General features: G+C 39.3%; 2 protein-coding genes and 8 non-coding genes across 17 annotated transcripts in view; 1 reads left to right on the top strand and 9 right to left on the bottom strand.

Annotated features, from left to right (window-relative positions):
- The window catches only part of CEP295 (centrosomal protein 295), a 46,141-nt gene extending 38,350 nt beyond the window's left edge, over positions 1–7,791 (top strand). For 4 of the 5 annotated variants that reach the window (XM_075050096.1, XM_075050097.1, XM_075050098.1 and 1 more), the window contains 7 exons: positions 1,516–2,156; positions 2,931–3,104; positions 4,234–4,351; positions 5,168–5,371; positions 5,931–6,039; positions 6,584–6,683; positions 7,390–7,791. In XM_075050096.1, the coding sequence (XP_074906197.1) occupies positions 1,516–2,156; positions 2,931–3,104; positions 4,234–4,351; positions 5,168–5,371; positions 5,931–6,039; positions 6,584–6,683; positions 7,390–7,437 (1,394 nt within the window). In that variant the 3' untranslated portion in view covers positions 7,438–7,791. Of the gene's footprint in view, positions 1–1,515; positions 2,157–2,930; positions 3,105–4,233; positions 4,352–5,167; positions 5,372–5,930; positions 6,040–6,583; positions 6,684–7,389 lie in introns of those variants that run through there. The other variant, XM_075050099.1, reaches the window with a different exon arrangement.
- A 679-nt stretch (positions 7,792–8,470) lies between these two features.
- TAF1D (TATA-box binding protein associated factor, RNA polymerase I subunit D) lies at positions 8,471–24,118 on the bottom strand. Of its 4 annotated transcripts, XM_075050103.1 has the most exons (17): positions 24,074–24,118; positions 23,544–23,616; positions 21,063–21,317; positions 20,498–20,957; positions 20,043–20,218; positions 18,388–18,451; positions 17,784–18,070; positions 16,374–16,442; positions 16,067–16,116; positions 14,648–14,782; positions 14,299–14,346; positions 13,409–13,444; positions 12,781–12,854; positions 11,983–12,040; positions 10,969–11,049; positions 10,082–10,154; positions 8,471–8,900 (listed from the first exon to the last, which is right to left on the bottom strand). In XM_075050103.1, the coding sequence occupies exons 3-7, from the start codon at positions 21,302–21,304 to the stop codon at positions 17,957–17,959; spliced, it is 1,056 nt and encodes a 351-aa protein (XP_074906204.1). In that variant the 5' UTR covers positions 21,305–21,317; positions 23,544–23,616; positions 24,074–24,118; the 3' UTR covers positions 8,471–8,900; positions 10,082–10,154; positions 10,969–11,049; positions 11,983–12,040; positions 12,781–12,854; positions 13,409–13,444; positions 14,299–14,346; positions 14,648–14,782; positions 16,067–16,116; positions 16,374–16,442; positions 17,784–17,956. The 4 variants fall into 4 exon arrangements, with proteins under 4 accessions (XP_074906204.1, XP_074906206.1, XP_074906205.1 ...); XM_075050105.1 differs by lacking the exon at positions 14,648–14,782; XM_075050104.1 differs by lacking the exon at positions 16,374–16,442.
- LOC142041691 (small nucleolar RNA SNORA25) lies at positions 9,909–10,038 on the bottom strand. Its single transcript, XR_012653523.1, has one exon. It is a non-coding gene; the product is annotated as a small nucleolar RNA SNORA25 (small nucleolar RNA).
- Positions 11,165–11,303, bottom strand: LOC142041690 (small nucleolar RNA SNORA8). The gene has a single exon (XR_012653522.1). It is a non-coding gene; the product is annotated as a small nucleolar RNA SNORA8 (small nucleolar RNA).
- LOC142041693 (small nucleolar RNA SNORA18) lies at positions 12,095–12,225 on the bottom strand. Its single transcript, XR_012653525.1, has one exon. It is a non-coding gene; the product is annotated as a small nucleolar RNA SNORA18 (small nucleolar RNA).
- Positions 13,167–13,239, bottom strand: LOC142041687 (small nucleolar RNA Z40). Its single transcript, XR_012653520.1, has one exon. It is a non-coding gene; the product is annotated as a small nucleolar RNA Z40 (small nucleolar RNA).
- LOC142041692 (small nucleolar RNA SNORA1) lies at positions 13,939–14,070 on the bottom strand. Its single transcript, XR_012653524.1, has one exon. It is a non-coding gene; the product is annotated as a small nucleolar RNA SNORA1 (small nucleolar RNA).
- Positions 14,458–14,596, bottom strand: LOC142041689 (small nucleolar RNA SNORA8). Its single transcript, XR_012653521.1, has one exon. It is a non-coding gene; the product is annotated as a small nucleolar RNA SNORA8 (small nucleolar RNA).
- Positions 14,893–15,019, bottom strand: LOC142041696 (small nucleolar RNA SNORA40). The gene has a single exon (XR_012653528.1). It is a non-coding gene; the product is annotated as a small nucleolar RNA SNORA40 (small nucleolar RNA).
- On the bottom strand, positions 16,258–16,329 carry LOC142041698 (small nucleolar RNA SNORD5). The gene has a single exon (XR_012653530.1). It is a non-coding gene; the product is annotated as a small nucleolar RNA SNORD5 (small nucleolar RNA).
- Positions 24,119–24,149: the final 31 nt, after the last annotated feature.

The following is a 24,149-nucleotide window of genomic DNA, read 5'->3' as shown; positions in this document are numbered from 1 at the left end:
GCTAGTAGTAATCTAAACATTTCTGAAGCTCTTATTTACGAAGAATCAGGTGTTTCAGCATTTTAAGGTGCTCCAACAGAAAGCTGAACAGTAGTGGGAAATGCAGCACAATATTTTAAGTAATAGATGTATTTATAATGTAAATGTTCCTGGTCAATTATCTTTATGTGCATATTTATACATACAATTTTTGGAAACACACACTATTCATGTTTAAAGCTGCAAGCAACTACTCTGTGTCTATTATACTTCTCTTTCTCTTCTTTCTCTTTAGCTGGCAGATCCTGGTACAAAAAAAAAAAAAAAAAAAAAAAGCCAGAAGAGGCTTACACTTTAAGACTACCTATGGTCACAGCAAATAGGATTTAGGAAGCTCCCTTCTAACTTCAAAACATTTTATTTCTAAATTGCTTATAGAAACAATCTTCATGCCTTACATGTAACTGCAATATCTTCCCATCTCTTAAGTGTTTTTATAATCCCAAACCAATTATTGTTGTGCTTTAAAAGGGTGGAAAAATAACATAAGAAACAGGCTAAGCAAGTGAAAACTATCTTGGGTAATCAGTTTGAGGTAGGTTGATATGTAAGTCCATAATCTGGAGAATCCTCTAGTTTTGGGTGATGTTGCAGTGTAATTCCTCCCTCCCCATTAACAGCTATTATCAGGAGACAATGTTCTTTGTATATGTAAAACTACGTATTTTATAGATGTCAAAGAATGCAAAAAAAACTTTAAAGGAAACCGTTAAAGGTTTATGTGATATATTCCTGTGTGTATAAAAAGCCTATTGATAGCATGATGCTGGAGTCTGTGTAACCAATTTTATCAAACTTAGGTCAGAGGCATATTTAAAAAAAAATTTTTTTTAAACAACCCTGTTGTTTGGCATCTGCTGTACTGCTGAAATCCCTCCCCAGTAATTAAAATGTTGATACCCAATCTTTCTCTTTTCCCAGCCTCTTCTGGAAAAAAAAATAGTATCTTTATTTGTATGTGTAGATCCTAAGGGAAAGATAATATAGGGTGCAATATTGTAACTTGTAGGAACAGCAACCATCCTTCCAATTTGGATGTTTTCTTCTACTTTGAAGAGTTTCTGCCCAAGTAATGGTGTTTTGGATTGTTTTCTTACTGTTTTAGAGACTTTGTTGGAGGCCCAAAAGGGACTCAAAGGACTTCCATTTACAGAGTATAAATTGTAAAATCCCTTGACTTCCAATGTAGTTATGTCAGCACCATCACAAAACCTGTCCCTAAACATATTCTAAGAAGCAATAAAAAGTGGTGTTTCTTGAAGTTGTTTTGTGTACAGTGAAGGATTCAGTTTATGTAATGCTAATGGTATTATGTTTGAAGAAACTTAAGCAGACTTTTTTTAAACAAAATTTTTCTTCCTATTTACTAGACTTATTACTATACATTACTGAAAAGTCTCCTTAGGGAGGGACTTTCTTAAAGTTGAAACTCTGATGTGTTAGCTAGAATTTTGACTCTTGGTAACTTTGAAACAGGATCTGAAGAATCTTTTCACCCACTGCAATTAGAATCTACTCTGAGCAATCACTGTCAGAGCGCTGATCAGCCAGTGGACCTTAACGCTATGTTACAGAGATCTTTTGAACAAACCCCTGGAATTAAAAAATGGGGCAATGATAACTGTATTTCATCTGCCAGAGAATATGAAGAATTGGCAAGAAATATGGAATGTATTAATCTCCAGTGTTCAGTGGAAGATCTGCGAAATGAAAGTCTGAATCCACTGGAAGAGCAAAAATCATTTTATCAGCTAAATAAGACACCAGTTACAGTGGATGAAACTTGCCCTCAGAACTTACTAAAAGAGACTGTGTCTTCTGAAAAATTACCTGTGGAAGCATTTGATAAGAAGTATGTGAAGCTTCCTGAAAAATCAGTTCATGTATATGAAACAAATAAAGCTGTGGACTTGGATTCGCAGTGCAATACAAGTATAAAGGAGCCAGATCGAGGCTTTCCAGAAGTACAAAAATCTTCGAGGGTTCCCAGACAAACCAACTTGGAAGACTCAGACATCCATTTACAGGCTGTTGTACCGCAGAACGGTTCCTTCCTGGAAGGACATGAAAAACATTCTAAATCTGTGCCCAGAAGCTCATGTGGTATTCCAGTCTGGGTGAGTAAAACAGATTTCCAAAAGCGATAATTTGTGCAGGCTTTCTTGTTGGGTTTTTTTGTTGTTGCACCAAGTTATTTTAGACCTTTAATATCTGAAAGCTTGGCAAATGTTGATTTTACAATTCTAGTTTGACTTGCATGTTTGCTGGACTTCTGCCCTACTACTTCTTTCAGATCATAGCACTGCAATAATTTGCAGTAGCTAAAACGAGGTAGATTTCCCATGATTGTTGGAGGAGCTATAGCATCTCTGTTGCATCTCCCTCTCTTAGCATTAGTTGGTATAATGTATGCAGCTGTACTACATAGCATGGTTACTTAACTGAACGGCCCCCATTTAGAAGCCTGAAGGAGGTAAATAATTTAACCAAAGCATAGCAAACTTAAGGAAATACCTTTGATGTAGCTTTTAATAAAAAAAAGTTTGCCCTAGAACTAAGTGATTTAAACTTGAGGTGAGTGGAGGAGAGCTGGAGTTTTTGTTGTTGTTTCATTGCTTTGGGTTATTTGTTTGTTTGGGGTTTTTTTAACACTGGTACATAAAATACTTTGCATTGAACTTGGGTTCCAGGGTTTGCATACATCAAAACCTCAGGCAAAGTGCTCTTTCTGTATTTCATTTATTGCTTGGGGGCAGATTTTCATTCTTCTACATGTTGAATGAGCCTCCTCTTTCTGATAAGATAACAGCTGTTGCTATTGCTGGAAATAGTGATTTTTTTATTATTATTATTTTATTTTTTACACTGATATCTCTTAACTTATTTTCTAGGAGACTGTGTCAGGGCGTGGTATTATGGAAGAACCTGAACTCACTCTGGTAAGCTCAAATGACATCAGTATTGCAGAATCAGACATTGAACATACTAACCAAGAGAAAATTGAGGAGGATAAAATAAAAAAACTAGCATGTGTGGATCAGCGTGAATTTAATGTTTTTACTGAGGTGAGTCTTTATTATCTAATGTAATTCTGATTTTAACTTGATAAGGAGAGGCCCCACTGTAGCAGTTAGTCCACTGTTGCAAAACAAGAGAACATCAGGGTTACCTGAGCTTAGTAGTTGCTTGGATCATCTTGGTTTGATGTTGTTTTTCAAACAGATCTAATAGATCTTAAATTTGGACTATAACTTATAATCACTACCTTGTCGTATCAGTGTAGAGGGTTTGAGAAGACTTTTGCTGAGAAACAGAACCATCTTGCTGGTGTTTGCAAGACTAAATTGTATCCCATTAGTTGAAGACTTAAATGAGAGGAGAGGGTGGGATAAAACAAAAGCTACAAACTAAACAGGAAAAAAAGGAAAAATCCCCTACCTAGTGGATGGAGCTACACCAGGACCAGACAACAGTTTGAGGTTTAGGGGAAAAATACGATCAGCTCATCATACTGCTGTGCTTAATTTGCCTGTGGTATGCTTTTTGCTCTTTGCTTATATAAAGCAAAGGCCATAAATTGTAGAAGGGCTGGTTTGTAATGAGAGAATAGTTTGGGTGCTGAAGCAGTAACATAGAACCAAGTAACGTGCGTCTGTTAGATGAACAGATAAGATGAAATCATGTTTCAATTGCAGGAGGCATCTAGAAAAGATCATAAAAGTGCCTAAGGATGGGTCTTCATAAAGTAATTGAAATGTGGGTAAGGTGGAGGTTGGCAGCTGGAGGCTGTACTTCTGCAGTGGGTGTTTTCTTCCAGCTGAGAATGGGGGAAGGAGACAGAGCAGTAAGAGTGATGGGGGAGAACCAGAGAGAGCAGGAGGAAAGAAAAAACACATCTGTTGAGATGAAATTATGCAGCCCTGTATTAAGAACAAGCAATTGAAATCTGGTGGGCAAAGGGTCTTTAATGGATTTTTTGAAAGTTTTAAAAATGTTTTTAGACAGTAGCTTTTTAATACTTTTACTACCAAGATCCATTTCTCATGGTTTTCTTGCATCTGCTATAAAGGCAAAAGAGTATGTCTTTTATTTGTATCGGGTCTATGCTAGTGGTACAGTAATACAGCAATACCACTTCACTCAAATTTGTGGTATATATTAAGCACTTCCAATCACTGATCCCTTTTGAAACAGGAGAGAGAATTTTTACCGCTATCTCCAGACACAGATTATTCAGTGTTTGTAAGGCCTGACAGCTCTTCCAAAGCCCAGAGTCCCAATGACAGTCACTTTCCATCACATCAGACTGCAGGTAATTATGTGTAACTTCAATATACTGATGCTGAGATAGAGAAGGTCTGTCTTTATAATGTTAAAATAATTAATAAAATATCTCTCCTTTGGAAAATATAGAGCTTCTTTTATGTAGGCAAGTGCACCTTGCTGTTCAGGTTTGGTCTGTAGTAATTTGACCCAGGTTTAATATGTGTCTTATTGACAAGGAGGTATTGATTTGCCTCTTCCTATGCCAGGCTATCTTTTATGAAAGTTCATAATATCTACAATACACTGTGTTACAACACTGTGAAGTAACTACTTCATTTTGAAAAAATCTGTTGTGTTTTGTGGTTTGTTGTCATATAGTTTATGCAGCTTCCCTTGAGGTTTTTTTTTTCTTGTTAGTCCCTAAGCTCTGTAGCCAAAGAATGTCTTTTTTTTTTTTCCATTCTGATGATAGTGTGGAACATCGGTAAAATATTGACATGTTTTTTGTCCAAGATGAACAGCAGTAACATGAAAGACCCCCACTGACAGAACTTGACTGTGTTGGGGACTTCTCAGGTCTTTGATATGTTTTGAAGCATCAAGATGCTTTCGATGCAGTATTTATCACAGTATTTGTCTTGGCAGGCCTGCTTACAGTTATTAGATTCCATAGGTCTGAATTGCTGCTTGTTTGGCAAAATTAGTCATCATTCACAATGTCGTTCTCTTAGTGTGATTTACAAAAGTAGTCAAGCTCAGCATTTTAGGAGAAATACATTGAAATGCATGACTACTTAGACGTGATATTTATTGCTCATTGCTAGAAGTGAGAAATGTTCAGACTTTTAATTTTCTTTCACAGTGATGCTGCTCGAATTTGCAGCTACACCTGGAAGTTTGCAAGAATCTTTTTTAAAAAGAAAGAAAAACTTCATCCAGAAATCTCTGAAAAGAGTAGAAGAAATGAAAAATAAAGAGAGAGAAAATGAAAAGCCAGAAACCAGACAGTTTCAAAGAGGAAAGTCTGAGAAGTTAAGCAGGCAAAAGGAGTCTTTTCTTATCTCTGGTAGGTTTGTCTGGGGCCAAGACATAGCATTAGGTATCTTTTTAGTTGCTGTTTTGTATCGAATAATAGATTTCACATTTGTTGCATCTTTGCTATTGCAGACTGGGATATTCTTTAATTTGTTTTCTCAGGGATGTGGGGAGCTTTTATTTTTTTTTGTTCCCCACTGTCTGGCTACCTCTTCAGTGTTGTAAAGGCCTTTATGGGTTGGTCCTCTTCCTATTTTCACAATCTGCCCACACATTTGTAGTCATAAGGTGTCTCTGCAGATAATAGTTTTTTATCAAAGAAAACCACATTAAGAAAACTGATGCATCTCTAATGCGTCTCTAATAAGCATGGCTGGCTTAAAGTATAGGCAGCAGCCTAATGAGTGAGACCATGAAGAGTTATTTTTAACCCAAGATGTCATCTCTGTTGTGTCCATTCTGCTAGCTTACTCCTTTTTTGTAAGGTCATTTGAAGATCTTTGAAAATCTCTCATACTTTTGAGTTAGTTGGACTAAATATTTAAATTTAAGATATGTTTGACTTTTTAATTTTATTTTTTTTTATTTAGGAAAAAAAGGTGCAGTTGCCAATCAGTTGAAGAAAGTAGGAGAGGTGAAAGTGTCTTCTCCAGAGGACAGGAAGTCTGGAGAAGTTGAAATGCACCAGCGTACTTCAAGGTATTGCATCAACACAAGTGGGAGAAGTTTGGATTGAAAAACCAGAAGTAGTTCATCTGTGCCTTGTGAAAGCTTCTGGTCAGTCAGAGCAGTTAGTGATCTTCCAGTTGGACCCAATGTGCTTAACACAAAAGAGTTGGGAGAGAGAAGCCAAGTGTGTTTGATACAGGTGCCTGTTGGGAAATTCTCCTGCACAGCTGGCAGTAAGAAACATGCCTGGCAGCCTGCTCATTTCGTCATGCTAAGGCAGCAGCTGTGCCAGTCAGTGCATGAAACTAGATTAAATTTGAAGCAAAGACCACAATTGCACTTGGGCACTTACTAACATGCAGCAGGTACAACTCCTGAATCAGGGGTGGGGTGTTTACTAGATGCAGCTGAAGAGGAATTTGAAGTGATTCTAGGTTACTGGCGAACTGAGTCAAAATTTCCTTTTGTAATTTCTAGCAATTGAGATGGTACAAACCCTTAAGCTTGTTAACTTATTCCAGCTTTGCCACTTTCTTCCTGATGAGACACAATTTTTTTCCTACTGTTTTGACAGACTTTATAATCAACTTGCAGAAGTAAAAATCAGAAAGGAAGAAAAAACAAGGCAAGAAACTTATGCAAAAAACAGAGAAAAGGCTAAAGAGTTTCAAAAGGTAACAGTCTGCTACAGTGTTGTACTACCTGGTCAGTTCTCATTTCACTGAGCTGCTAATCAGACTAATTGAGATGTAGTTCTGTGGTGTGAGTGCAACTGAAATGGAGACCATCAAGCTGGTCTGTATTTTAAGTAATGCTATTGGTATATCCCGCTTAAGAATTTCCTTGTCAACACTATGGCCGAGCTGAAATGTGGTCTAAAATGTGTGTCCACCTCAGGCTGAATTTTTCTGGCAACTTGAGGTTGAGCAAAAAGGCTGTTTGGGACCCCAGCTGCTGGAAAGTCTACCTGGCAGAAGAATGGCAGGTTTTTTCTTAGTCCAAACTTGACTGAATTTCCATTACAAGGCGTTTTTGGGTTTGGGTTTTTTTTGGCTGCTTTGGCTATGCTACATAGCTTAAGATTCTACCTAGCTGAACACATCTTGTGGTAGAATAAATTGCTGATATTTTTAGATTGTTTTACAGATCCCATAATTAACAGAAAATGAGAGAAATAAGTAAGCAGACCTTCCCCCCAAAATCTGTGGGTTGTGTGAAGCAGTGGCAGTAGCTGAATTCACTGCCCCATTGTCCAGGCTTGCACTGTCCATTACTGATGCTCAGGTTACACAGTAGTACCTGTGCTGTGCCCACCTCACTGCACTGGTTTTAGTGGAGTCACTTAAGCTACACTACTGTAGTCTCATCATTTATTTTCAGAAAATGCTGGAAAAACTACGAGCCAAGAAGACTTGGAAAGCACTGTGACCGCAGAAGACTTCGATGAAGGAACACTACTGTATTGGTACAATCCAAGAGACCACTGAATAATGCAGACTTCATTAAGTTAACTGCAGAGCCATTAGGCATCCTCAGCTTTAAGCTGCAGGAAAACCCTAAGTAAACAAAATCTGTGTAGTACCCTCATGTTTTACTGAGATCACTACAGAAGCAGATTAACCACTGCTTTAAACATGGTTCACCTCAGATTAAGTAAACTGACATTGTGAAAAGCCTTTCTTCATGTGCATTAGTATTTTAAAGGGAGATCATACTAACTTTTGTAATATATGTGTATAAACTATTTTCAAATAAAGTGTTTGGGTTTTTTTAAGATTTGCATCCTGAGGATTCAAGACACTAATTTTTTCTGTAAAGCTGAAATTTTTGTCTGTTTGTGGCACTGTATGATTTCAGATCAGGAACTGGGGGTTCCTGCAGTCTCAAGAGGTACATCTTAAAGCACCTGAAGGCAGGAGAACAACCTTACATTTGGAAGTAGTAACGATGTAGTTTTTTCTATCCAAGTTTCCTGAGCTCCAATTCAGAGCTAAGTAATTACACCATCAGTCAAAGTTAAAGCTCAATGTTCTAGCAAAAGTTGAATGTGGTTACCAGCAGGTGGAAGAGCAGGGCCATTTCACTGCAGTTGGTCCTGTTTAAAATGCAGCAGAGAGGTCTTAGGAAAAAGTCTTCAGTTACATGTACTGCATGTACATTTGTTACCACCTGCTAAGTAACAAGCACAAGCCAAAACCAGCTTGTCATTCCATGGAGTGAAGTGGAAGCTTTTTGCAATGCCAAGATGAGAGGTATAATATGTATTGTCTCTCTCATCTTCACCCTGGTGGTTCTGGAAGGGCTGCTCAGGCTCTTACCTGTGACTCTTCTTATGATCAGAAGGGAAGAAAGAGCTGAAGCCCACACTTTGCTACCAGCGAGCCACAGGTGATCATCAGCCATGATTTGAACACACCACTTTTGCTTGCTTACAGTATAGCAACAGGAAATAATCCCAGGCTGCAGCTTTCAGAGATCAGTTTTATTTAAATACTGTGACATTCTGTACAGAACAACTACCTCTCCAGAGCTTTAGTACAGTCAAGTTCAGTGACAGGAAGTGAGGGAAAACAGGTGGTGAAGCCTTGTCCAGTCAAATCACAACTTGATACACTCAGCTTACTGAGTTAGCTCTTCTGCAACACAAAGCAGGCAGCTTTGCCAGATCTCCCAGGAGGGCAAAACAGGCAAGTCACAACTGAAGGGGTAAGGGTAAAGGCTCCCTGTGCTTCTGAACTGGTTTCCAACAACATGCACTACTGCAATTTACAAAGCAGCAAGGGAAGTTAGAATGAATGTTTAATTTTAAGTTAACTGCAGTAAACACTCAAGATAGATAAGGTTCTTTCTTGGAAGAGCTGTGCAGTTCCTTGCAGCAACATCACCAGGACCTGAGAGAGGAAAAGCATCTATTAGCACTTTTACTCAACAGAAAAGCCATTTGAATGCTGTTGTCTTCCTCACACTTGGCATAACATGGTTCCCCCAGTCTGAAGCAATTTAGTTTCAGGACATGGTGCTGGTATAAAAGCAGTAACACAGGGAACATGTGCATATCCCCCTTTTACTGAAATGTTATGGGGCAAAAGCATGACTTCCACTGCCAGCTCCCCAAATATCATAATTTTCTGTTTCCTGTAACTACTCAAGAGTGCCCATAGCATTCCCACCCTGCACCTCTCCCTCACCTAGTTGTTCCAGAATTATCCACTCTAAGACTTCCACACAGCTCTAGGAATGTATCATTGCCAAGGGAAAAGGAATCACAGAATCATTTAGGTTTGAAAGGACCTAATATCATCAGGTCCAACCATTAGCCTAACACTGCCAAGCCCACCGCTAAACCACGTCCCCAAGTGCCACATCTACACATCTGTTCAATACCTCCAGGGATGGTGACTACACCACTTCCCTGGGCAGCCTGTTCCAATGCTTGACAAGGCTTTCAGTGAAGAAATTTTTTATAATACCCAATCTAAACTTCCTCTGGCACAGCTTGAGGCCATTTCTTCTTGCCCTATCACTTGTTCCTTGGGAGAAGAGACCAACCCCCACCTCACTACACTGTCCTTTCAGGTAGTTGTAGAGAGCGATAAGGTCTCTCCTCAGCCTCCTTTTCTCCAGACTGAACAACCCCAGTTCCCTCAGTCGCTCTTCATAAGACTTGGGCTCCAGGCCCCTCATCAGCTTCATTGCCCTTCTCTGGACATACAAGCTGCAATTAAGTTCCAAGACTGCTCATGCCACAACTGTATCAACCTGTTGTTCTCCACCTTCACATGCTGCAAGTCAACTCATTTCAGAATGAAACTGAGCAGCCTCTTCCCTACATGAGCATCTCAAAAAACATGAGGGCAGCAGATACCCTTTTTCACTCCAAGAGGCCTCACTCCATAAGGTCTATCTCCTCACAAATAGACCATAGCACACACCAGGTGTCCACAGCATCCTGCAGAGGATTTCAATATGCGGTCACTGCGTTAAGAGCTGCTGGGTTTTCCGCCATGCAAACCCTCTTTGAAGTGACCTTGAATTTCTTTTTAGTACCAGCAACTTTGCTAAGCACTCTTACCTTCAGACTCCCTTTGGTGGTGCTCGGGTGGTGTCTCTCAGCCCTCTGACATGCAGGGACTTGGTAGCAGACACTGTAGGTTAAACAGGCAGGTTTGGTTAGTCTAAGTGAAGAGTTAACATAGAAGTTGGATGTATATTGCATGGAGCAGCCTTTTGTCTCCCCTTTTTTTGTTTCAGTGTGCACAACAACCATCCTCCTAACAGCAGCTTCTGGAGTCCAAGTTACAAAGGTTCGAACTAGAACTTTTGTTCCTCTGTAGCTTGTGTTGGAGGTGCCCAAGGATACAGCCATATACCTACACTTTATTCCTTTATTCCCAGCAGACTTAGCACCATATGATATGGCAATTCAAGAGTCTGATGGACTTGCTTTATGGTCATGTCCACACTTGCCAGAAACAGCAACATTCTAGCAGCCTTGGTAATGACCAGGTATGCCCCTCTCACTGCTGTTACCACCAACTTAAATCAGTATTGGAGTTTCCCATCCTTTCTTGTTACACACCAATCAATCATGCCAGTATGTAATCCAAGCCTAACCAACAAGCCTAAAATCTGTTAAAAGCTCCAAGCACAGAAGGATTCCTCACAACCAGTAGCGGTCTAAGTCAGAAACTAGTTCTACAAATTGTTGCAGAACTGTGACATCCATTTAAAGTATATATACACACACAAGAATGACTCACAGATAAGCAACCTGCTCAGATACCGCCAAAATCTGGGGTGATCACTGCCTGGTCATCTCTGCTACTGCACAACTATTTCTACAATTTTCTAGAACAGTTTACTGAGGTTTCAATGATCTAGATAGACTCGTACCCAGTTAACACACAAACTGTAAAGTAGCATGAAACCATCTGAACTGACTAGTAACTCAGCACTTACCTATCAAACAGGTTGTTACCATCTTCCACAGCTCATCCTTTTAACACAGCAAAGTTCACTTTGTTCTGTACCTTAAAGCACCTGTTAAAAAGAAAAAACTGAATGCACTTGCCAAGTTCCAGAGGCCACTATCCAGTGCTCACACTGGAACATGAAAATAGAAAGCAAGTACATTCAAATCCCTGAAGAGGACAAAGACTGTATCAGCCAAAATACCAGGTTTAACAGACACAGCAGAACGAAAACCAACGATGCCAAACGCTGAACTACTGTAGCACTGTTTTTTGAACATCCCATCAGAAGAATGCTGCTGGGTGCAGATACCATACAGTGCAACAGCTGCAGTACTTCTTCACCCACAACTGCTCATCTTAACATTCAAGCTTTTTGCATCCACTAGTTAGTGCCCAGTGATAAACTACACTAATGCACTCTTCATTTCACAAAAGCTGCCATACAACTAAGAGGGAAAACAGACTCCATGAATTTCACCTTATATGATCAGCAGCTTCAGAATTCCTCTAAGTTTTCATATATCCCTACCATAAAGGATTTATACTTCTTCCAGAATATTTTGCTTGTTTTACTTTAGACCCTACATTCTATACAACAGAAGCCAGGAATTTTAATTGTATAGTAGGTAAACTGGCTGAACTGCTCAGAAAACTCTTTAAAACCCAAACTTAAAAGATATAACCCAAATATTGCTGCTCAGTATGAAACTGTCAAGCATTTTTTGACAAAACAAAAATGCAGCATGTTTATGAAGTTACTTCAACTTCAGACAGACACCAGTGCTGTCTCTTCTTACCTATAGCCACCAAAACAAGAAATCATCATCACTCCTTTGTGATCAGAAGGGAAGTTGACTGTTTCAAGCCATCCAAAAAACTCAAACCACAAGAAACAGTGTTAGAAATCAGGTACCTACACAAAAACCTGGCTGTTCAGCCCATTAATTCAACATGTTAGTTACACCTTAAGTCCCAGAACACACTGTCTTTTGCCACTTACCAAGCTTTTCCACTTGAGCATTTTTTTTTTCATTTGTACCAAAAGCGTAAGTCAGTACCTAAAGGAGAACATAATGCATTATTACAGTCCCTAGGATGCTACATCTGCAGAGATTTGTCTTGCAGTTTTATCCCACAGAGCTAACAGGTAGTTCAATGGGAAAGCGAAACCACAAGTTTATTCTGTGAGGCATTTCCAACGACACGAACCTACAGAAGAGATCCTATCGGGATAGACCTCAGCATTTCTGGTACTATAAATTACTACAATATATAATCAACCAGACTGGAAAGGTATCTCTTATAGATCCTTAAGCATCTTTTTACTTGTTTCAAGACATTTGGGAAAAGGAGGAAGGTAAATGATACCTTTGGGGTATCATTTGGGGAAGATCAAGTAACTCCTTCATATTAGCAACAGTTTTAATGTTAAAAGTTAATGTTACCTGAAAGGCAAAGAACAAAGGGAATTAACTACAAAATTGTACTCAAACAGAATCCTCCACATAACTTTCCTGCTAAGTGTTAAATTAATTACTTGTACAAGTAATACTATCAGTTGAAGCAGTTAAGCTGATCACCTCCTTTTTGACTGAGAAATTTGTGAGTGTTCTTTGGACAAATCAAAGTTAAAATAAATTCTTCACTTAGAGTGAATGCTAGATTAAAATACAGTTGAAACAACTCCCTGAAACCCTCCACAAGTCAGTAAGCTTGATGTCATACAGACTTCCAGCCACTGAAAACCAGAGCTCTTAAATCATTAAGGAATATGCAGAACTTCAGATGTCATACTAACCCTAGGAAGCACTTCAGATTTCTGTGAAATGGCATCCTGCATTTCTTGTCTCATCTTCTCTAATTACATACCACCTGAAAAAGCAAGATACGGTTACAAACTGACATATATGTGCATACAAACCAGCAGAACCTAGAGTGGTACTCAGTACTTAAGTGGCTCTAACTACCACAGGCAATCCTGATAGCCTCTATTTGGAATCACACTTAAAGCTACTAATAATGCCTGAATATTATCCTATTTAATTTGATGGCTCTTCTTAATTTCTTGTTTATTTTTAAAAGAAAGTCACACAGTCATGATCTTTACTCGCTGACGGAAAACAATGCGTGTTAAATACTCAAGATGCCCAGAATAAGGTGACATGAAAAGGTTGCTTGTAATAGATTTGTTCAGAAAGGCTATTCTCACTCACTCTCTTCAGAGCAGTTGAACATTTTGCCAATCATCACAACAACTCTCACAGCATTCCCAAGTTTGGGGGAAGAGAAGCTCTTATGTTTTCTAAAGCAACACTGGCCCTTCTCAGTTAAGAAAAACTAGCAATTTAACAAGTTCACCAAGTTAAAGAAAGACAGCTAGCCTGCAACAGGCAAGGGTTAAAAAACAATATATCACACTAACTTACCAAGATGCTAGTTCAGACTGGGCTATCGTGGACTTCCTAAAAAGAAGTAAATTGTTGCATTTGAGTAATAGTTTCAAGTTTCTTCAGTATTTTAGTAATATATTAAGACTTAGGCACTTTTATACTGAATATGAAGCAGGCAGATTATAGTCCAGTGATGCTTGCGGCCTGAATGCTAATGCCAAAACAAAGCATTTCTTTTGAAATCAGGGCCACAGCCACACAACTATCAACAAAATCTATCTGCAATTTAAGAAATTGGAGGACTATGGCACAAAAGATACAACTAAGGGAGTTAATCAACAGTCAGCTGATACTGCGATGTAAAGAAGACACATATGAGATACCATTTTAAGACAGCTTACAAATACACTGTAATAAGACACTGACTATATTTTTCCTCTACCTGCTAATCCTACTTCCTTTAGTAGGCAGGATGCTGAATTCAAAAACATCAAAACAAGCTAATCCTTGGGATTTTACAGTAGCTGCATTTTTAACTATGTTTGCATAATTGTCCCACTAAGTAAACCTGTTACAGGTCTCATTGTCACCACTGCAATTAACTTTACAGTGAGGAAAGCATAACCTGTTAGTCTTCTAGCCACGTTTTTCAATTCAGACACACAGCGAGTTGTGTCTATTTGCTGAATAACGAGGCATAACAATTAACTCTTCACAATGTCTGCAGAATAGCTTCTATTTTTGAAGCCTAGCCAGTTAACTTTAAAAGAAACATGTCACTAGCTGCCATCTGGTAGTTAGATTTGTGTTTCAAAATAGAATACTGCTTCTTTGTAAAAAGGCAGCCAGAAAGCTGAAGACTTGAACTTTTATGATCCTCATCCAGCTACCTCCACCTAGGAAAACACTATTTCCTCAATACTTACCCTGAAGTAGAGACTTGCCACTGTGTTCCAGACATCACAGGAATGCCCCTTTAAGAAGAAATATTTTGCAGCAAGGTCATTGATTTAACTATACTTTTCTCCCTTAACAGTTCTTCAATGTTGTATTTGACAAGCTCCCCACTAAGAAACTTTCAATCTACTTGTTTCAACAGAAATACCAAGTTTAACCAGCACATCTGCATGAAAACCAACGATGCCAGCTGCTGAAATACTGTAGCACTGCTTTTTGAACACCCCATCAGGAAGACACTGCTGGGTGCAGATACCATACAGTGCACAAATTACAGATTACTTGTTGTGGGAAATAGTAAGGAAACACAAAGCTTACATCTTTTGCTAACATGTTCCACAAATGTCCACTGAAGTAATACTTGTACATCAGAAGGCCAGCAAACAGCCATAAGCATTCAAGCAAAGTTACAACTGCTCACTGCTGCAGAGCTGGCGTGTTCAGCTGCAGCATCTGGAAAGAAATTGATATAACTGAACTACACTTCTGCAAATCAGGAACATGACACTCATTCCCTACATTCATCAGTATTTGAATTAATTGCTGTTTGAATATACGCGAATATTGTCCCTTCATATAAGTAACACAACTAATATGTTCATCAGCTGTGGGTTGCAAAAGAAGGGTTTTTTCTAAGCACTAGGTTCCAGGTTTTTGTCTACAGCAACAGACAAAAACTGAACACGTGCTGTAACAGAGTGACTGCATCAACTTTCATCTTATTTTTCAGTATTTTTGAAGCAGCATTTGAACAGTACACAAAAATCAAGTTATTTCTCAGTCTACTATATACTTAAAATTAATAACTGTCACCTTCCACTACTGGTTTCTATTTTTAGAGTCAGGTATACTTTGGACTAAGGTAACTGCAACAAGGAGTTCAGTACCAGATATGCTGACATAAGAACAATTTATGCTGTATCAAACCGATGTTTTCTAGTCCAGTACCCTCACAGCAGCTACGGCCAAAACAAGATGCCTCGATCCGACGCTCTTAAGTATGTTCTTGAAAGTTTCATTACTTGCCCAGCTTTAGCTCAGGGCTTCCCACGTTAAAGATATTTTCCTATCTGGTTATCTTACATGGTGTTTTCTTCCATCCAATTTCCTAGACTCTCCTGAAGCCAAACAAACTTGGTAACATCCCACAGTAAGAAGTTTCATAGATTTAGCAATACATATGTGCAAGATTACCAGCTTCTTTCTGCTGTCCTGCCTGTTCTTGCACGGGACATGCATCAAGATGAAATTTTACCACAGGGAAGCAATCAGAAGCTGCAGCTGTACAATACACCCCAGTACAGAAAGCATGGGTGGGGCACCACCAGGAGACAAAAGTGTACAGTAGTTCTCAAACATCTTCAGCAGGTGAAATCCCAGGTAGTGTTGCAACCAAATCACATACATTAAGTTGCACTGCAGCATTCAACATCAGGTAGAAACAAAGTATTTCTGTATATAAAACTCCTAACAAAAACTGTATTTAATATACAGGTATTCAAGAACTCAAAGTTTCAGTTTTCATTCAAGCAGAGACTACAGGCTCTAATTTTGGTCAGACTGATAAGAGATGTTGCACTCAGTACCTCGGAAGCCTCACACAGAAAAGTTACACAGCTGTGCAACACTAACGTATTCACTTTAACTACAGAATACTGTTTTTTTCAAAACATTTTGTGAAGTAAAGCAAAAAAGCTACCTCAAAAAACCAGAACTGAAAACCAAGCAGCAGCTTACCTTGCACCTCAAGAAAACTGAGTGGCATTTTGTCTTCCAAAAGCAACAAACTAGAAGAAAAAAAAAACAACAAAGGAATAAGAACTATCAGATGTGGTCAAATAACCTAAGATTCCTAAAGCCAAAAGCTGGGCTTCAGCAATCAATTTAACAGTTGTAATAAGCTTGATTTTCATGTGTATTTATCCAGTTCTAATCAGAATTGAAATTTAGTTCATTTCTGAGTCACTCAGCAGTTGAACAGAAAAATTCATCACATGAACTGCAGAATGAGCAGGACTCCACATACCACCTCGCTATGCCTTACCAAGCAAGAACCCCACTCCTAGATCCAGGATGAGTCTTTCAAGCCAGAGAGTATTTCTCAGGTAGATGCCTGAAAGAGTTACATTTAGCCATTAATTTTGGACCAATATTAATTGTGATCTTCAACTACTGAAGAGTAATTTTTACAGCCTTACTCCCTAGAACTATCAAGTTGCAACCGGGAAACTCCGAACTTCCTTTACAAAGATCTGGGACCTTAATTCAAGCATACAAGGAATTGCAACTTGACCTGCTCTCATTGCACTGAGCACCTACTGTAAATCTCCTCAGGCTGCCAATTACATTTTGAAGGAAATTAAACCAGTAGATATTAAGTCTTTTTCTGACAACATCCCTGTTCAGCACAGACTACTTTTACCTGCTGAACAGCTGTTAGTTTGTTGCTGACAGCAATTTGGTTATTAAAGAGTATTTGAGTGAGGCAGATCACCCTTTGGTTTTTAAATCTTGTTCATTCACAAGTAAACTTTTTAAACAATTTTTTACTTCTACTGCTACCAAGACAGCCTTGTCATCTAGGAGTTAGCCATATTCAGACCATTCCCAAACATTCACTAGTCATGTTTCCAACTAAGACACCTTTGAGAAAGGTATTGCAATTGGGGCAATGCTTGTAAGGTGCTGTCATTATTAAGAGCTTTCATCTTCTGCTTAGTCGTGTTAAAATCAGAACCCATTCTAGACAGAGGAAGGCAAGAGGGGAAAAAGAATCTTTTAATCCAAGATTCACTGTGCTGCAACAGCTATTTTTAAGATAATTTATAACGTCAGATTATTGTATTAGATTCAGGAGCAGAAAATTAGTTTTCTGAAGAGTTATTCCACATGGAATAGACAACCTCGATCATACAAATTGATTTTATCATCATTCAAAGGCATTAACCATATTTTGCAATAGACTTGTCTAAGTTGACTAACCACTTTTGGATTTTTACTGTTGACACTTGATTTGCATTAAGCTTCAATTCTGTCTTCTACCCTTACTTAGCTCTCGAAGTATTTCAAAGCATAACCTGCACTTCCTTAAGACACAAAAAAATAATCTAAGTATCATTCACAAAAAAAGTCATGAAAGAAAGGCATCCAAATTGCCCTTTGTAACTTGAGTGTATATATATACGTATGCAAATGCATACACTTTTCTATACTGTGCTGCTGCTATGCTACAATATTTGGAACTTGTTTTGCTGTTCTGAATTACATGAATTCTCTGATCCATTGGTTAACAGAAGTAAAGTTGCAGAAGCTAGCATTTCAGCACGATTATCAGCAACTGAATTAAGGATATTAAACACTCGACACAGGACAGCACAGAATACGCTCAAAAGCTTAGCAAAAAGTCATTATACTTGTTTTGTAATGGTCTCGGACACAAGCCCAATATACTCACCTTAAACAAAATCTGACTAGGTACTTGGTTGATAGCTCAACATTGACTTCAGGACAATGTTTTAAACCATGTAGGCCATGAAAAAGGTATCTGAAGAGTGACAACTGCCACCTCAATTCTCAGTTTTCTGTTCACTGAGGTGAACCTTGCAGAAGCCCAGAGTTCTCAGCAGCCTACTCTTCTTCCTCCTCTACTTCGATCACTTCAGTTGACTTCGCACATTTCGTTTCTGGCTTTGTTTTTTTCTTACTGGGAATTTTGCTGCTTATAATGAAAGAGCTGTTCTCCTAAGAAAATGGAAGACAGAAAGAAGTATTCACAAGTCTAGTTTTCAGATACTTAAAAGGTAAGATTTTGGTAGTAACTTTGCAAATTTAAGAACTCTTCAGAGAACTCCAGAATTCCCATACATTTCAGCATTATTTCAGTGTGGATTCTCAAAACAACTTCCTTCTGCATTACAGATCAGGATTCACATGTATCACACAGTTAACTCTGAAACCAAGCTCAAGAATTAAGTACTCAAAACATTATCTACTAATTCTTTAACCTCAGAAGAGAAGGAAGGTCAGAGAGTTTTTGAAGTTACAGAGTATTTACTCACCACTACTCTGGCATCAAGGACTTCTTGATTATCAGAATTCAAGCTGTCATCACCATCATCATCACTGAAAATATAAAAATTCAAATAAAACTCTGTACTTTTATAGTAGCCTAAAATGTGGAAACTATTTTCCTACCACAACCCCTGGTTTCTCTTAACATGTATGGAAGTGCTACAGCTTGTAGGTGTAAGATAATACTACTTCTACATAAGGTTGTTCTCAAATAAGTTTCGGACAGCAGAATTACATCCTAACTAGCAACACTGGCAGGACAGAAGCAGTGCTTCGCAGCAGAACAAAGATTTAGTAGCAGACATCAACAGTAGTATTGAGAAATTTAGAATTACACCAACAAACAGGCTATAAAGTCAGCAAGTTAGAAAACAAGCATAATACAATCAAGAAAGGAAGAGGATAGGCCTCAGCTAACAAGAGTACACAACTTTCTTCCTGATATTGTAACTGAGAAATATTATCTCCACACTGCCATGAAACACAAGTATGAAATTAAATTCCATTATCATCCACAGGTTTCTCTCAAGATAGGACTCCCTATAAAGAGATGAAAACCATTTTAATACTATGCTTTTAACAAGTGGCACAGGGACAACTGGTTCCAAAACCTAGAAAGTCTTCTAGTACTCATTTCAGATAAAGAATTGAGTGTCTGGATGAGCTGACTTTCATTTATTCTACAGAACTTTGCTGCTTCTGCTCTTTTGTAAGAGAGCAAACTAATTATTGTTACTTATTTTACAGGATCACCCCAATACTTCAACTGGTATAAACTAGCCCTGTAAGTGATTAGTAAAGTGAACAATAGCTGAAAGACAGCTTTGTACCTTTGCATTGTCTTGTAGGCTTTCCAGTTTTAAGGTGCTGTGTATATTTACAACATTAAGTATTCTTACTGATTTACTGATTAAGTTAACTAACCAAAAAGACCAACCTAAGATGATACTTCAATGCTTAATAAAGTAAAAAGGAAATTTAAAAATATCCTTTAGTCTTTGCCATAAACACTACACTTCTTTATTTGGGGTAACTATAGAGGAACTAATTTCAGGAAATACCTTTTTTTTAAAAAAAAAGTCTACCACATCATTTTAATGAGACTGTACAATGTCTCTTGACACTTGAAACAATGCTCAGTCTTCAGATTAAAACTATCTCATTCTTTGAGAAGTTCCAAGTCACATTTACAGGCACAGAATTCCAAATGGCTGAGCATTTTGTTCCCAAAATAAAGAACGCTTTCATAAGCAGATATTCACATTTAGATTACACAATGCTGATACAGGTTAAAAGGCCAGGATAGGAACTGAACTTGGTACACCTACAACTCTGTCACAAAATCACATGCTACTACAAGCAACTGTACTACCTCCTGAATTCCTCAACTGTAAGAATAGCTGATTGTACTGGTGCAGCTGGGATGTAGTTAGCTTTCTTCATAGCAGCCTGTATAGTGCTGTTTTGGATTTACAACTAAAGCAGCATTGATGCCCTCCCCATGCCAGCGAACAGGCTGGGGGTGACCAAGAGCTGGGGAGGTGGGGTGTCTTGCATCTACCTCTATACACACAAATTTCTTTCCTAGTCAAGAACAAAAAAGCAAGTTTTATACCACCTAAAAATATAAAGATGAACTTACTTCATCTCCTGAATAGGGGAAATGGGGCCCTCATCATCTAAGTATTTGTGTTTTCGTACCGCCAGACATTCTCTTTCTAAGTCTTCACTAGCCTGAAGGGCTTTTAAAGCTTTTTTAAGATGTTCCTCATATTTTAGCACTTCAATGTACTGGAAATATCCCTTCGTAGCTGCTTGCTGAAATAAAAATACATCATGTGAGATCTTAAAAATACCACTATAAAGCATTTGTATACTTAACTGTAATATTATATTGACACCTGTATTTTAGCTGTGTTTGTCTTAAGGATATTAAATAAACAGACAACATCAATTGTCCTCTTTAACATAAGTAAAAACTGTTTCCTTGTTTTATTGTAGCACATCAGGTAGAAGCAAAAGATAGTCTAAAAATAGTGAACTTAAATTGGCTAAATAAAGAAAAAATACATTTATCCCACAAAACAGAGGGCTCACCTCATAGCCAAGAACCATCTTTAAGGGAATATGTTTCATCCCATAATGTTTTTCAACAAAAGGGAATTGAAAACCTCTGTCTAGAAGCCTTCTCTTTTGCTCTTGTGGTGAGGCTGTCAGTGGTGGCCTCCCCGTAGGCATCCCTGTGCTCTCATACTTTTTCTTCTTCTTCTTCCCTGAGCCACCCTTGTATTTTCGGTGTGCAGCAGCCTTAAACTTCTTTCCCCTGAAGTGATAGGCAAATATGGCCTTCAAGTTTAGTTTCGACTTCTTCTTGGAAGTTTCCGATGATTTCACTGGACTTGCAGGGGACAGAGAAGAATCTGAAGAGCTTTCATTGTCAGGAACTCCTGCAACAGATTCAGCTTGTTGCCTTGAAGATTGAGATGTCCTTTTTTGCTTTGAAGGTGCAACGGAGCACTTAGGATGGTACTCACTGCCACTAGCAGCAGAGAGATCACTGAAGAAGAAAAAAAAATATTTACTTCCAAAAGCACATGTATTTTTATGATACATGACACAGGTTCTTCACAGGAAAAAATCCAAACTAGAGAGAAAAACTCACATTTCTGAATCACTGCTGTCCAGTAAAATCTCAGCTGAAGCAGCTGATGATTTACATATACGGTTAAGCTCATCTGAAGACTCCTCAGGAACAGCATTCTTCTGCCTTGAACGTGAACACTCCATTCGTGTATTTTTTTCACATGCATGTACCTTATATGGTTCCTTCTGCGAACTGCATATTAGCTCTTGGGCATCAGGGTAATCAGAGGCAGAAGCCTGGGATTCATCTGTATCAGTCATGTTTCTGTTTGCCCTAAAAATCAATGAGAATTCAAGAAATTTAAGAAAATTCTACGTTAATCAGGTAACAAGCCTTACACCACTCCACCTAATAGGGTAAACTTACAAGAACAATCTTGAGCAAACTTCAACATAGATTTTCCTATGAACCACGAGCAAATGAATCAACTTTCAGAGTAACAGTTAAGTTGCAGCCACTTATCTCAAGATATTCATAGCATAATTTAGGTCAAAAGGGCTTTTTACAGCTCTTTTGGTCCAACTCCTGCTCAAAGCAAGGCTAACTTCAGAGTTGCATCAGATTGCTCATAAACTTGTAGAGATGAGTTCTGAATGTTTTAACTCTCTCCCTACTAGGAGTAAGTTTTCCCTTAAATAAGCACACACACGTGTAGCCAACAGCTTCTTATACTTGTAAAGATAATTGCAGTTTTAAGTCATATACAAATACCCACTTCACTGTCATTTACAGCCTTTTTAAACTAATCCAAGACACTGTCACCATCAGAAGCAATGCCATCTTCCCTCTTTTCTTTTGCTAGCTACATGATACTTAAAAACTCCTGCTCTAACAATCTATCAACCCTTTGTTCACTGGTTATCAACTGACATGGAGACTAGACCCACAAACAAAATTTTAATTTTCAGTTGAATCTGCAATACAACCCAAACCACCCCCTCAGCTGCCCAAGTCTATACAAAACGGACTGAGGAACCTGTCCTTCCTATGTAATAGCCTCAAGTTATTTTACCCGCTTGTTAGTCATTTACTAGCCCTACAGATCTGTATCTTTGTAATTTTACTGTGATTTTTACAGTTTCACAAACCCATCATCATACCCATTAATATTTCAAATGTAGTTACACACAATTTAGCATATGAAGACACTATAGCAGAACTCATCTAATGTCCTTGGATAACCTGCTATCGTCTAGATAACAGTTTCATGTTTCAGAGTACAGATTACTGCGGATTCAGGAAGAAGGCTTCCCAAAAGCATGGGAAGACATACATATGCAACAGCAAATTGAGAAGTCTGAAAATACAGTGGATGTATATAGACTAGCAGTAAACAATAAGAATAGCAGGTCAGAACAAATGGCTATAGAACATGAGCAGCCATAATTGCTTACAGTATTTAAGTTCCATTTCTACTCTAATCCATACAGCTACAGATACCTCAAAGTTGTTCTCAGAACAAAGAGAAAATATCACAAATCTGCTGCAGCCATACATCAGTGACTGATTTTTAAGCAATCTACATTTAGATGACTTTCTGCATCACTAACTGTTCAAGATAAAACCTACCCCATCGCATTTTTCAAAATGAAAATATTTCATTCCAAAATTGCATTAAATGCAGTCTTAGAGGTACACTAGACCTTAAACTCACCCTAATGCACTTAAAATAGCAGCACAGGAGTCCAATCTACCCTTTGCTGTGAGGAAAGGTGATTTTTGACAGCAACCTGTGTTGTCCCACAGGTGGGGTTTTGTACCCCGTGTGCAATAAGCCAATCTTACACAGAGCCGAGATATTTATTTACTTCATGTTTGCACAAAGATGGGTGCTGAGTGGTAATTCCACAAAGCTAGCACACCACACCAAAGAACTACAATATGTTTATCCTGTTACATGATTAGTAAAAAAACCACCTAAATTTAGGCTCATTGGTTAGTAATCCCCATCCCTTCTGCTACTGGTTAAGTTATATTTAAATTAGTCTCCCTTACTACGTAAATTGACACACATGCTCCTTACGGGGGAGGGCAAATCTTTTTGGTCTTGAATTGAGTCGGTGGTCACAGATCTTCCCCTGCCACCTTTACCTTCCCCCCAACTACTGCAGATTTTACTGACTTCATGCTTCTTTGGCAATCATCCAGCTTTCGGCACCTTCTGGGGCAGGATGTTGCCTCTTTATCAGTCTTCAGATCCTCTTCAAGGGTACAGTCGTTAGCGAGGCATGCATTGTTTATACAAAGTAACCAGGCCTACACAATGAAGCTACCGATTGATGGTCACCCTAAATCAAGCAGTGCCACTGTAACCTAGGCGTTAACAAACCTAAGGTTTTACTTAGTCTACACCTGCACCTACGCCCTGGGTGAACTGCGAGCACACCGCTAACATCACCCAGGGCCTGACAAACACAACGCCCAGGAACAGAACAGCCTAACATCACAGCAGGAACACATGCCAACAACGGCACTCTACAGGCTATGGCTGGTACTTACAGTTAACAGCTCAGCACCATTCACCGCCTCTACTGCAGCTCTGCTCTTCACAGCTGGCACGCCACACAGACCCCTTAGGGAAGAAAAACAACCCGTACGTAACTGATCACTCCTCTTCTCCCAAAAGAGCCATCAATGAGCCAACATCTTCCTCAGGTGGAAAGGCGCTGGACACACCGCTCGCCGCCCCTCGGCTGCCAGCAGCGCGCTGGGGCCGGCGCCGCGGCAGACATTTTGGACGTGGGCACCCACCACATTACCACAGGTCGGGGACACCCCACCGGCACCGCTCCCAGGGAGACCCCTCGCCAAGTGCCGCCACACAGCCGGTTCCCGAGGACAACACACCCCGCCGGGGCAGACCGAGCCGGGCCGCCAGCCTGCCCCGGGCCCTTCCTCGCTGAGGGACCCTGCGGCGGAGGCGCTGAACGAGCGGGCACGACTCGACTCTTCCCCCCTCAGCCGGGTCTCTCACTCCTGCCGCCCCAGCGCCGCGGATGGCGGCGGATGCCGAACGCGCCCTCACCCACCTTGCGCCGCCTCACGCATCGCCGCCCCAAAGGGCGCGAAATGGCCGCCCCAGAGCTTAAATAGCGCCGGGGGGGG

The sequence above is a fragment of the Buteo buteo genome, chromosome 18 (genome assembly GCF_964188355.1).
Source record: "Buteo buteo chromosome 18, bButBut1.hap1.1, whole genome shotgun sequence".
Taxonomy (NCBI): Eukaryota; Metazoa; Chordata; class Aves; order Accipitriformes; family Accipitridae; genus Buteo; species Buteo buteo.
Note: the sequence above shows the minus strand (reverse complement) of the source record. Positions and strands in the feature narration are given on the sequence as shown.